The sequence below is a fragment of the Triticum dicoccoides genome, chromosome 5B (assembly GCF_002162155.2).
Source record: "Triticum dicoccoides isolate Atlit2015 ecotype Zavitan chromosome 5B, WEW_v2.0, whole genome shotgun sequence".
Lineage (NCBI taxonomy): Eukaryota > Viridiplantae > Streptophyta > Magnoliopsida > Poales > Poaceae > Triticum > Triticum dicoccoides.
In genome coordinates, this window is record NC_041389.1 from 444,435,849 (window position 1) to 444,450,058 (window position 14,210).

A 14,210-nucleotide genomic window follows, 5' to 3' on the forward strand; every position below is an offset into this window, starting at 1 on the left:
AATCCCGCAAGCCGCGACGCGTCGTGATGAGGCGTGGCGAGCGAGAAGGAGGAGCACACATGTAGGTCTCCTTTTCTCATGCTCATACAAATGATAGAAGAGCTCACCTTATAAAGATGTGGAACTCTCGAGAGTGGACAAACTGCACGCCTGCACGCAGTTATCCGGCCGGTCGCGCTCGGCGTGAGGATGCGTGCAGTTTGATTATGAAAAGGAGTAAAGTGAAGATACAACGCGTGATACAGGCAAATACCCTGCCGCACGTCGGCCTCGTGGGGTCGGGCCGTGGTACTTATCGACGCACACAGTGGGCATGCTGCGCAGGACGTACAGAGTGGGTGCATTGGTTTCCTGTTCCGCGGGGCCGGCGATATGGCCTAAAGCTATGTACGGACTAGACTGGTGGTGACACAGACTAGGCGCATATGCTTCGTCTCGCGCGAGTCCCTTTCCCGTTCTTGCTGGGCGAAGAACAAGCTGAGCCGCGATAGCAGCTGGGGTGCTTCCTGTTCCGCCTGGATCTGCTCATGCCGATCCCCGGAGCGACAACGCCGGAGGCGTTGGACTCTGGGTTAGTGAATCCCTTCCTCTTCAGTTGTTCTTGGTCAAAATCTAGATCTAACGAGCTCGTCCCGGTCACCGGTGCTGCAAATCGATCTTGGCTCCTATGGATACAGTGGCGCACGGGGCGCCGTGCGTTTTGGACGGGGGCGGCGACGCTGTGCCCGGTTCGGCCGCGGGCTCGTCGGATTCGGCCGGCGGACCGGTCTCGCCGCACGTCCTTCAGTTGGATCAGGGAGAGGGGGGCTTGGCTGATGGCGAGTTTTCCGGGGCGTCCTGCAAGACCTTCGTCTCTGGAGGCGGAGATGTGGCATCAGGATACGCGACTCCTGCCGTCGTCCCGCACAACTCCGTCCAGTCCAGCGGCCGCAGTGGCGCGGCGGATTCGTGCACGACATTCAGTTCTGGGGGCTTGGTCCTGCCGTCGGCACGAGTCGGCGACGAGACGCCGGCCGTCGTCTCGAGCTGCTCCGTGCAGTCCCTAAGTCAAAGCGGCCCGGCTTCGGCTAACACCACCATCCGCGTTGGCTGGAAGCACAGGTACACACTAATTTTTCTGTCGCCTGGGGCAAATGTGTATTTTCCTGATCGCATTCATACGAGCAGCTGAGAAAAGTTTCATTAGTTTGGTCAAGTTGGGGATAAAGACTGGCATCAATCATCCCTGGCTGGAAAGTTCTTAGTAGTTTTCCTTAAGCCCTACCCCGTCATTGGTTTGGTGAAAATTATCAGTGCCATTGCAGTAAATATAATGGTTTAAGTTCCGTTGACAGAAAAGGATTAAATCGCTAGTACTGGGAACCAGTTGACTTGTATGGTTAAGTTACTTTGTCCAAAAAAATTATTCTCGCCGCTGATTATCTGTTGGTATGTTGGCATTTTTGAGTGTTCAAACAATGAAAGGGGGAAGCTATACTTAGTACAGTCCAATTTGTAGAAGTAAGGTGACTATTTTTGCAGCAGTCTGAATGTTTGATAGGGGGGAGAATATAGTCTGAATCAAGCTTGGCGAAAAAAGGTCCTAAAATCGTTTATTTAATAATGAACCCATGTTTGGTTGCAGAAGCACGCGTGCCCCGGCATTATGCATCCTGGTTATATCTCATTGACCAAATAGCTGTGGGATGTTACTAATAACACTATTTTGTCTGCATGTGTACGGGGTTTGGCTAATGTTGTTTCTGGTCAGCTGTAACAGTTGATTCTTTGTCAGTATAGTTACAATTTTGCATGCACAAAAGTTCAAGACTACATATAGTATAATCGCATTTGAGGGCTGTAGTAGCTAATCGTGTGCCGCCACTGGAAGCTGCTATTTGAGGATTCGATGACAGGGGGACTGAGGTGGTCGTCAACCCGGTGCTTGGCACTATTTTTGATTCGCTGGCAGAGGCATATGAATTCTACAATCTATATTCATGGGAGGTGGGCTTTGGGATTCGTTACGGCAAGGGCATGCAAAATGTCAATGGGACCAAGTGTATGCAAGAGATTGTGTGTGGCTGTGCTGTAAGCCCCCTTCTTGCTTCTTATTTGTGATTTGTGTGCCGTGCATGCCTTGTTCTATGCGGAGATGATCTGACACATTTTTGCTGTTTTTTGCTTTGAAATATAATTTCAGGGCAAACCAGAAAGGGAGAACAGCTCGTCAATGAGGAGCAATTACGCCGCCATGCTTCGGTTGCACCGGACAGATGATGGTGGGTGGTATGTATCTGAAAATCGCGCCTCCCACACCCATGAAATGCTACGGACTTGTGCTGAGAAGCTGCACTGGCCATCACACCGGCACATTGACACGTACACAAGAGACCTTGTGAAACAGTTGCGCCAGAACAATGTAAATCTGGGGAAGGTATACAACATCATTGCAAGCCTGTTTGGGCAGATGGAGAACGTCCCGTTCACAAAGAGGTGCCTTAGGACTTTCTGTGGGAAGCTTAGCAAGGAGCAGGCAGATGATGATGTGCGGAAGACTATGGATGCATTCTCTGAGATCTTCTTGCTGTAATGTTGTTTCTCCCCCATGCATCGACGCAGGTCCTAATTCATCTGGGCGTGAGAAAAATACCCAGTTTCCATGTCCTGAAGCGGTGGACAGTAGATGCCCGCGACAATTTGCCACTCCACCTTCTCCATTACCAAAAGGATCAAGGGCCTCCGTGGTTATCCTCCTACAGGCATACAACACTACACCTGACTGCACTCGAGTTTGTGCAGCTGGGGGATAGCAACGTCGATGCATTCGACAGAGCAATGGACATATTGATTGCAGGCAAGGCAGGGCTGACTGTTTTGGCAGCGATCAAGGATGGCAAAAGTTTGGTGGACCAAACACAAATTGGGGAGTCAGCCAATCCCACTCAGGATAAGGGAGCAGGTTCCTCACACCCAGACGACATGTGTTCTCAGATGTTCATCTCTACCGAGTGTGGCCTTAGTTCGGTTTAAGGAAAGCTGGATCAAGCCTCTCACTGTCCATGTTGCTGCCGCCTGATAGGAAGAAGCAGAAGGGTAAGCCAACCACAGCGAGGGACAAGCCTGGATATGAGGTCAAGGACGCGCGATCGAGGTTTTGTATGGTTTGTAGGGAGAAAGGGCACAAGAGCACGACGTGCCGCCGCAGGGGTGATCTTCTGAAGAAACCTCGCAAAATCCCTACTTGCAGCAACTGCGGTGTAGCTGGGCACAAGAAAACAAGTTGTTTCAATCCCGTCTTGCCATTCGTGAAGAAGGCCTCACGACGGGCCAGTCGAGTGATGTTCGGATCAACGTTTGATGCAGGTGGTTGAAACTAAAACCCGCCCTAACTGAGTCTGTGATGTGTTGCAGTTAGCCATAATTTGAGTAGTTCGACTTCCCGCAGTTAGGCATAATTTGAGACTATGATTTGTTTTTCTGATAAGTGTTATTTGGCACTGTAAGAATTGTAATTGGATTTCATGCTGATAGACCTAGTTTGGGCGTGTGATATTGATTTTCCAATAAGTGATGCCATAACTTGGGTGGGACTGTTGAAATGATTTAATGCTGTTAAGATTAGTTTCCATGCTTCCACGTGCCGCCCTGTGATTTTGAAAACAAGCGGTACTGGGACAACGGCTGGTGCATGGGCCTTAAATACATGCATGTGGTGTAAATTGTAAAGTGTTTACGTTATACAGTGTGCGGTGCAACGGTAATATTTTGTCCTTCATCCTGCACGCGTACAGTGCTCTGCATGTGTGCGTCAGTCCTCCTGTCAGTTCGCCGTACAGCGAATACAGCAAATACGCATCATAACGCTCGGTTCTGCCGCTTTATACTCCAAGTAGCACTTTCAGCTGGTCCTGGATGCAAGTTTAGGGATTCATGTAGAGATTTAGAGTTCAGGTATTAATGCAGAAGAAAAAAGAGCGATTGGCCTGCAAAAATAAAAAACTTGTTCTGTCCTTTTTTTATTAGAACAAACATAAACTAATTGGGTAGAAAAGGAGCAGAAAAAGATCTGTGGATTAGACTCCCTTTTTTTCCAGGGTTTGTATTAAAAATGCAACACCCTGTTCTGACCATATTGCACTATGTATCATCATTCGATAAACCGAGAAATGCTTCTTCTCTCTGATTCAAGTAGAAATACAAATGGAAAAATTCGAAGGGTATTCAGAAAAACATAAATCTCGTCAACAATACTTCGTCTACCCACTTCTCTTTCAGGCATATATTTATGCATTTGCCCATGATTATGATTAAATGGTTCTGAACCTGTGGAAATAGTTGTTAGTTGTAATAACAAGAAATTTAGTTCACTACTTGTGAAACGTTTAATTTTTCGAATGTATCAGCAGAATTTTTTGGATAACTCGGTTAATCATCCTAACCAAGATCGATTATTGGATTACAAAAATTATTTTTATTCTGAGTTTTATTCTCAGATTCTATCTGAAGGGTTTGCGATCGTTGTGGAAATCCCATTCTCGCTACGGGAATTATTTTGTCCGAAAGAAAAAGAAATACCAAAGTTTCAGAATTTACGCTCTATTCATTCAATATTTCCCTTTTTTGAAGACAAATTTTTGCATTTGGATTATCTATCACATATAGAAATACCCTATCCTATCCATTTGGAAATCCTGGTTCAACTCCTTCAATACCGTATCCAAGATGTTCCATCTTTGCATTTATTGCGATTCTTTCTCAACTACTATTCGAATTGGAATAGTTTTATTACTTCAATGAAATCCATTTTTTTCAAAAAGAAAATAAAAGACTATTTCGATTCCTATATAACTCTTATGTATCAGAATATAAATTTTTTTTGTTGTTTCTTCGTAAACAATCTTCTTGCTTACCATTAGCATCTTCTGGAACTTTTCTGGAACGAATCCACTTTTCTAGGAAGATGGAACATTTTGGGATAATGTACCCTAGTTTTTCTCAGAAAAACCTATGGTTCTTTATGGATCCTCTTATGCATTATGTTCGATATCAAGGAAAGGCAATTCTTGCATCAAAAGGCACTTTTTTAAAGAAGAAATGGAAATGCTACCTTATCAATTTTTGGCAATATTATTTTTGTTTTTGGACTCAGCCGCGAAGAATCCATATAAACCAATTAGCAAACTCTTGCTTCGATTTTATGGGGTACCTTTCAAGTGTACCAAAAAGTTCTTTGTTAGTAAGGAATCAAATGCTGGAGAATTCATTTCTAATAGATACTCGAATGAAAAAATTCGATACCATAGTCCCCGCTACTCTCCTCATAGGATACTTATCAAAAGCTCAATTTTGTACTGGATCGGGGCATCCTATTAGTAAACCCATTTGGACAGATTTATCAGATTGGGATATTCTTGATTGATTTGGTCGGATATGTAGAAATCTTTTTCATTATCATAGTGGATCTTCGAAAAACGGACTTTGTATTGACTAAAGTATATACTTCGACTTTCATGCGCTAGAACTTTAGCTCATAAACATAAAAGCACGGTACGAACTTTTATGCAACGATTGGGTTCGGCATTTTTAGAAGAATTTTTTATGGAAGAAGAGCAAGTTTTTTCTTTGATGTTCACCAAAACAACTCCTTTTTCTTTCTGTGGATCACACACTGAGCGTATTTGGTATTTGGATATTATACGTATCAATGACCTGGTCAACCCTCTTAATTAATCATTAGACGAAATTAAGAAACAGGAAAGGGTTGATAAATGATCAAGAAAAAACTTTTCTATTTTTCATTCTGAAATGTTCTTTTTATTATAATAAAGAGTAGCTGAATCAACTTACTGATTAAAAAAATTAGTAGAACTTCCTCTTTGGAATAGAAATTGGCTATTTCTACATAGGGAAAGTCGTGTGCAATGAAAAATGCAAGCACGATTTGGGGAGGGATTTTTCTCTATTGTAACAAGGAAGAATTATCTACTCCATCCGACTAGTTCCGGGTTCGAGTCCCGGGCAACCCATATAGAAAAGACCCATCAAAGTTTTTAACTTTGACTCACTTCATGTACAAATACAAAATTATTGGTTTGGTTAATTTAGTTATATGGATAGCTAATCTTTGGGCTGACTTGGTTGACATTGGTATATAGTCTATGTTATACTGTTAAATAACAAGCCTTCTATTATCTATATTCTAGTTAATACGTGTGCTTGGGAGTCCTTGCAATTTGAATAAACCAAGATCTTACCATGACTGCAATTTTAGAGAGACGCGAAAGTACAAGCCTGTGGGGTCGCTTCTGCAACTGGATAACTAGCACTGAAAATTGTCTTTACATCGGATGGTTCGGTGTTTTGATGATCCCTACCTTATTGACCGCAACTTCTGTATTTATTATCGCCTTCATCGCTGCCCCTCCAGTAGATATTGATGGTATTCGTGAGCCTGTTTCTGGTTCTTTACTTTATGGAAACAATATTATCTCTGGTGCTATTATCCCTACTTCTGCGGCGATCGGATTGCACTTTTACCCAATTTGGGAAGCTGCATCTGTTGATGAGTGGTTATACAATGGTGGTCCTTATGAGTTAATTGTTCTACACTTCTTACTTGGTGTAGCTTGTTATATGGGTCGTGAGTGGGAACTTAGTTTCCGTCTGGGTATGCGTCCTTGGATTGCTGTTGCATATTCAGCTCCTGTTGCAGCTGCTACTGCTGTTTTCTTGATTTACCCTATTGGTCAAGGAAGCTTTTCTGATGGTATGCCTTTAGGAATCTCTGGTACTTTCAACTTTATGATTGTATTCCAGGCAGAGCACAACATCCTTATGCATCCATTCCACATGTTAGGTGTAGCTGGTGTATTCGGCGGTTCCCTATTCAGTGCTATGCATGGTTCCTTGGTAACCTCTAGTTTGATCAGGGAAACTACTGAAAATGAATCTGCTAATGAGGGTTACAAATTTGGTCAAGAGGAAGAAACTTATAATATTGTGGCTGCTCATGGTTATTTTGGCCGATTAATCTTCCAATATGCTAGTTTCAACAACTCTCGTTCTTTACACTTCTTCTTGGCTGCTTGGCTTGTAGTAGGAATCTGGTTCACTGCTTTATGTATTAGTACTATGGCTTTCAACCTAAATGGTTTCAATTTCAACCAATCTGTAGTTGATAGTCAAGGTCGCGTTATTAATACTTGGGCTGATATCATCAACCGTGCTAACCTTGGTATGGAAGTAATGCACGAACGTAATGCTCACAACTTCCCTCTAGACTTAGCTGCTGTTGAAGTTCCATCTATTGATGGATAAGGTTTTTCTGCTAACATATAAGAATTTTTGAAGAAAGAAAATACAGAAATACCCAATATCTTGTTCTAGCAAGATATTGGGTATTTATGTCTTTATTTTGAATCTTTTTTTTCTTCTTAATCTTTCTATTCAGAATTCAGTTAACGACGAGATTTAGTATCCTTTCTTGCATTTTCATAACTCGTGAAATGCCGAGTAGGCACGAATTCCCCCAATTTGCGACCTACCATAGGATTTGTTATGTAAATAGGTATATGTTCCTTTCCATTATGAATCACGATTGTATGGCCAACCATTGTGGGTAGAATGCTAGATGCCCGGGACCACGTTACTATTGTTTCTTTCTCCTCCTTCATATTGACCTTTTCTATCTTTGCCACTAAATGATGAGCTACGAAAGGATTCGTTTTTTTCGTGTCACAGCTGATTACTCCTTTTTTCCTTTTTAAAGAGTGGCATTCTATGTCCAATATCTCGATCGAAGTACGGAGGTCAGAATAAATAGAATAATGATCAATGGAAAAAAGAAAAAAAATCCTTTAGCTGGATAAGGGGCGGATGTAGCCAAGTGGATCAAGGCAGTGGATTGTGAATCCACCATGCGCGGGTTCAATTCCCGTCGTTCGCCCATCGCATTATTGCAAATTCCAAAAATGCAATTTTCCATATCCCTAGTTACGTATTTACTTACGGCGACGAAGAATAAAACTATCGCTATATTTTTTCCTTTTCCTAGTTCTTCTTCCAAGCGCAGGATAACCCCAAGGGGTTGTGGTTTTTTTTCTACCAATGGGAGCTTTCCCTTTACCGCCCCCATGGGGGTGGTCCACAGGGTTCATAACTACCCCTCTTACTACGGGGCGTTTACCTAGCCAACACTTAGATCCGGCTCTACCCAAACTTTTTTGGTTCACCCCAACATTACGCACTTGTCCGACTGTTGCTAAGTAGTTTTGGGATACTAAACGGACCTCCCCAGATGGTAATCTTAAAGTGGCCGATTTACCCTCTTTTGCAATGAGTTTCGCTACAACACCTGCTGCTCTAGCTAATTGCCCACCCCTTCCACGTGTGATTTCTATGTTATGCATGGCCGTGCCTAAGGGCATATCGGTTGAAGTAGATTCTTCTTTTCTCTCAAAAAACCCCTTCCCAAACTGTACAAGCTTCTTCCAAAGCATACGGCTTTCTAGATGTATATGACGATCTCTAGACAGATGGATCTTATATGAATCATATGATGAAGTACCACATGAGTGGATATATAGGAAAGGAATCCAAATCTGCCGAATCGCTCATGTTATGATCTTCTACATCCTAGGTCTCTGCGTTCCGTCATCTGGCTTATGTTCTTCATGTAGCATTCAGATCGAATGACTATATGAAATTACGTCGATACTTCCACATATTATGGGTAACGTAGGAGACATCCCTATTTTCCCCCGCGGGTCTTAATTACCACTGCTTAGCTTTCAATTTGCCTCTAACCATCAAATTAAATGTGAATAACCCGTCCTCCTCTCTTTGAAACAAGGGGCGCTTCCGGTTCTGTGCGTGCTTCAAACAATTTTGTCTTCTCCATATTACCATATCTCTAGAGCCAATAATTTTCTATGAGGAACTACTAAACTCAATCACTTGCTGTCGTTACTCAACAGTTTTCTGTTGAGGTCTATCCCGTAGAGGTAGTCAAATTGGATCAGTGATCGATTTCTAGGTTTCGTCGTAAACCTAATTGGTTACTTCCAATTACGTAAATCAATAGTTCAAACCGCACTCAAAGGTAGGGCATTTCCCATTGATATAGGAACTTTTGTACCAGAAACAATAGTATCTCAAATTATAGCCCCTCTGGGATGTAAAATATATCTCTTCTCACCATCCCCATAGTGTATGAGACAAATGTATGCATTTCGATTAGGGTCGTATTCTATGGTTACGATTCTACCAGATATGTCTTTTTGATTCCGTCGAAAATCTATTTTACGGTATAGGCGCTTATGACCTCCCCCTCTATGCCTTGCGGTAATGATTCCTCTGGAATTACGACCTTTACCACAACGGTGCCATCCATGGATCAAATTATTTCGTGGATTGGATTTCGCTTGCCTGTCTACGGTTCCCTTGCGTGTGCTCGGGATAGGTGTTTTGTATAAATGTTTCGTCGTATTATCAAGTATTCTCCTTTAGTTTTTTTCTCTATCTAGAAGTGGAATAGAATAACCTGGTTGAAGGGTAATGATCATACGACTGTAATGCATTGTATGGCCCAGAATAGGTCCTATTCTTCTACCTTTTCCAGGTAGTCGATGGCTATTCACAGCTACCACCTTAACACCAAAGAAGAGTTCGACCCAATGCTTTATTTCTGTCTTAGTGAATCCCGATTCGACATTAAAAGTATATTGATTCTTTCCCAATAAACGAAGACTTTTTTCTGTAAATACTGTGTATTTGATTCCATCCATAAATCGACTTTCCCTCCTATGCTCTGAGTTCCAGTATCGATAAGAATTCAGGTTCTTATTGTTCTTATGTTATGGTATGAATATACCATACCAATTCGTTATGTATGGATGATGGATGAGATTCCATGGATAGAGAGCCAGTTCCAATAGACTTATGGAATGTTCTCGTTCGTGTGCATCCAGCAGGAATTGAACCCGCAAATTTACCAATTATGAGTTGGGCGCTTTAACCATTCAGCCATGGATGCTTAACAGGGATCATCGTACATCGTAAATAACCAATTTTCATATAGAAAGACATATCATAGAAAAATGAAATCAAAAATATTCCGAGATGGCAAATATTCGCAGATGACTATGAAAACACCTCTCTGGATCCTCGAATTGAAAGAGAGATTGAGAGGGATCAAGAATCCTAATTCTCGCTATTTGGAATGGATCCAATTCTATTGAGTCTGACTCATAGTGATCATTTCTCTTTAGCAAAGAATGACCTTGGTTATCAAAGGATTGAACAACCGGGATCCATTTACTTATGATACCTAGTTGGCATTGATAACAAGGATCTAATGAATTATGAGTTTAATAGATCCTCTCTAGCAGAAAGACGTATATTCCTTGCTCATTATCAGACAATCACTTATTCCCAAACCTCGTGTGGGACTAATCGTTTTCATTTACCATCTCATGGAAAACCCTTTTCGTTCCGCTTAGCCCTATCGGGTATTTTAGTGATAGGTTCTGTAGGAACTGGACGATCCTATTTAGTCAAATACCTACCGAAAAATCACGATATTCCTTTCATTAAGGTACGAGGGCTTCTTATTCCACAAGAACGAAAGCACCTTTTCATTCTTTCATATACTAGGGGTTTTTACTTGGAAAAGACAATGTTCCACACTAAAGGATTCGGGTCCATAACCACGAGTTCCAGTGCACTAGATCTTGTAGCACTTAGCAACGAAGCCCTATCCATTAGTATTACACATAAGAAATCCATTCTAGAAAAAAATACAATTAGATTAGCTCTTCATAGACAAACTTGGGGTTTGCGAGCCAAGGTAAGATCAGCTCGGGATCATGGGACCCTTTTCTATCAGATAGGAGGGGCTCTTGTACAAAATAGACTTACTAAGTAATAACCCCATAGAATCTATCTATATAAAGATAAAGAGGCAATCGTGTCAGGAAGCGGGTTTTTCTTTGGCCAAAAGGTACTTCGAACTTGGAACGAGCATGAAGAGATTAATGAGACTTCTTTCTCTTTTGAGTTTTTCTGGCGGACCTGCCGCGCAAGATCTTTGGTCTTCCCCTAGAACCGATGAAAAAAAGTGGATCGCTTCTTATGTACTCGCTCAGAATGATTCTTCTCTATCTATAGTTCATGGCCTATTAGAAGTAGAAGGTGCTCTGGTGCAATCCTTACCGACAGAAAAAGATTGCAGTCAGGTTGATAATAGTCGAGTGACATTACTTCGTCGGTCCGAACTAAGGAATCTGTTAGAAATGTTTTGAAATGGATATTGTTCTCTCTTTGATCGGGGATTGCTATATGAAAAGAAGTGGAGTTTGAAAAAGGGAACGGAATGCTCAAACCGGAACTGCTAGAGGAACGAATTTTCAATAGCATAACTTGGGCTCCTAGAATATGGCGCCCTTGGGACAATCTATTTGATTGCAGGGTTTTGTTCCGAAGCAAAGATATCCGCGGAGGCCGGTTCGTTCGTCCTATTCTGATATTCAGGACCAAGAGGTACTGGATTCTCTTTCGGATAGTGTGACGCCTGGATAATTAAGCTACAGTAACCCTTCGCTAATGATGCCACGTCACCTCGATTATTGTGACTAATCTCGCGTTAGTTCGAAACCTATTCGAATTCAAATTCAAAATCAAGCAAACAATAAAATATTTTCAAATATTAAAACTAAAATGTTGGGGTGTTGCCAAATAATGCATAGGTAATTATTGTGGAGAAACCACAATTTTATAAAAGGTTTAAGTGCACTACAATATTTAAAACAGCAGCAAAACATTTAACTAACTACCCTTTTCAATTTGATAAAATATTAAACTATTTGTTTTATTGCCAAAAACTTATGGGGCAGTGACATACTTATTAAAACTGGTGTAGTTTATAAAACCAAATTCAAAAGGAAACTAAAATAAAAACAGTAAAACAGAAATATATATATATATATAATTAAATAAAAGAGAAAGCACTCACCCCCGGGGGGCTCCGGCCCAGCCGGCCAGCGGCCCAACTGGGCCACGACCCACCAGGCCGGCCCAACCGGCCATCCCTCACTCCCCATATCCCCCACTCATGAAACCCTAGCCCCACCGACACCCATTCGCCCCCCACTCCCTCTCGTCGTTCTGGATCTGGATCGGGATCCCGATCCACTCGCCCCCACCGCTCGTCGCCGCCGAACGTCGGCGCCCCCGCCGGACTGCCTCCTCCACCTCAACGGCCTGCTTCCTCTCCGTCATGCCGTCTCCGACCTCTTCCCCGAACACCGCTGCCCGAACCCCTACCGGCCACGTGAGCACGCGCTGATCCTCCTCTCTTCCTCCCCCATGCACGCGCTCGAACCCGTGCCGCGCCTCGCGCCCCTGCTGTCGTCCTACTGCGCGCCCGCCCACGCGGGGCCGCGCCCGCTGCCGCTCGCGGCTCCGGCCGGCCCGTGCTGGCCTCACCCCGCCTCTTCTACGAGCGCGCCTGCTGTGGCCGCAGCCGGCCGTCACCGACCCCGCGCTGCACCGCCATGGCCTCGTGCGCCCCGGCCTTCCTCCCTCGTCATGACGCCTGCCCGCGCGGTCTCGCTCTACCTTGCCGCCCGCTCGCGGTGGCCTCGTGCCCTGCTTGCCCGTGCTACCGCGCCGGGGCTGCGCCTTCCGCCGCCCCCTGCAGCCTGTAGCTGCCGGCGCCTACCGCGCTCCCCTGCGCCTGCCGAAGGCCGCCATGGCTCATCTCGCCGGTGCGCGTGCCCTGCAACCCCCCGCGCACGGTGCTTCTCCCGTCGTCGCCGGCCACCGAGGCCCCAGGCGCACTCGCCCTCGCCTCTCATGGCGTCGGGTGCGAGCAGCCGCACCAGTACGCCCGTCGCCCGCTTTCCCCTCGCCCGTTCGGGCGGTGCCCGTTGGCCCGACCCGCTAGGGCCTCTGTGCCACTGGCCAGAGGGGCCCACCGCATAGAACGTTTTAACAGAAAATGTAAAAGAAAATAATAAATAAATAATAAAAATAAAAATATTAATTAATTAATTAAATAATTAATTAACTTAATTAATCCTGATTAAATTAATCTAATCACTAGTTAACTTAATTAAAACCTGATTAGCATGTTCAGTCTATGACATGCGGACCCCACATGTCAGTTTGACCCAGTCAACACCCTGTTGACTGCTGACGTCATGCTGACATCATGATGACGTCAGCATACACTATTCTGGATAATGTTAGAATTAAATAGATAAATAAATTCAAAAAATGATTAAAACTTTAGAAATACATAGAAAATAAACCGTAGCTCAGATGAAAATGTTTTCTACATGAAAGTTGCTCAGAACGACGAGACAAATCCAGATACGCAACCCGTTCGTCCGCCACGCGTCCATAGCATAGTGAACCTGCAACTTTTCACCTCCGGTTCATCTGTCCGAAAATGCGAAACACCGGGGATACTTTCCCGGATGCTTCCCCCTTTCGCCGGTATCACCTACTACCGCGTTAGGGCACACCGAACACCGCGTATTGCCTTGTTACGCTTTGTGATGCTTTGATTGCTCTGTTATTTATTGTGTTCCCTCTCCGTTACTTCTTTCCGGTAGACCCCGAGACTGCCGGCGACCCCCAGTTCGACTACGGTGTTGGTGACTCGTCCTTCTTGCCAGAGCAACCAGGCAAGCCCCCCCCTTGATTACCAGATATCGCCTATTCTCCTCTATATTGCTTGCATTAGAGTAGTGTAGCATGTTACTGCTTTCCGTTAATCCTATTCTGATGCATAGCCTGACATTGTTGCTACATTTGTTGATACCTTACCTGCAATCCTAAATACTTAGTATAGGATGCTAGTTTATCATCATTAGCCCTACATTCTTGTTAGTCTGCCTTGCTATACTATTGGGCCGTGATCACTCGGGAGGTGATCACGGGTATATACTATACATACATACATACTATACAGATGGTGACTAAAGTCGGGTCAACTCGATGAGTACCCGCAAGTGATTCTGATGAGGGGGCTGAAAGGACAGGTGGCTCCATCCCGGTAGAGGTGGGCCTGGGTTCCCGACGGCCCTCGACTGTTACTTTGTGGCGGAGCGACAGGCAGGTTGAGACCACCTAGGAGACAGGCGGGCCTGGCCCTGTTCGGCGTTCGCGGATACTTAACACGCTTAACGAGATCTTGATATTTGATCTGAGTCTGGCCATTTGGT

The 14,210-nt window shown here is 44.0% G+C and overlaps 2 protein-coding genes and 2 pseudogenes across 2 annotated transcripts; 3 read left to right on the forward strand and 1 right to left on the reverse strand.

Annotated features, from left to right (window-relative positions):
• The first annotated feature begins 313 nt into the window (after positions 1–313).
• On the forward strand, positions 314–3,589 carry LOC119309685. Its single transcript, XM_037585639.1, has 4 exons — positions 314–327; positions 384–571; positions 678–2,070; positions 2,183–3,589. The coding sequence occupies exons 1-3, from the start codon at positions 314–316 to the stop codon at positions 1,169–1,171; spliced, it is 696 nt and encodes a 231-aa protein (XP_037441536.1). The 3' UTR covers positions 1,172–2,070; positions 2,183–3,589.
• A 486-nt stretch (positions 3,590–4,075) lies between these two features.
• On the forward strand, positions 4,076–6,001 carry LOC119310329 (annotated as a pseudogene).
• Positions 6,002–6,134: 133 nt separating this feature from the next.
• On the forward strand, positions 6,135–7,333 carry LOC119310330 (photosystem II protein D1-like). Its single transcript, XM_037586120.1, has one exon. The coding sequence runs from the start codon at positions 6,238–6,240 to the stop codon at positions 7,297–7,299; it is 1,062 nt and encodes a 353-aa protein (XP_037442017.1). The 5' UTR covers positions 6,135–6,237; the 3' UTR covers positions 7,300–7,333.
• A 372-nt stretch (positions 7,334–7,705) lies between these two features.
• Positions 7,706–10,009, reverse strand: LOC119309686 (annotated as a pseudogene).
• Between the last annotated feature and the right edge of the window lie 4,201 nt (positions 10,010–14,210).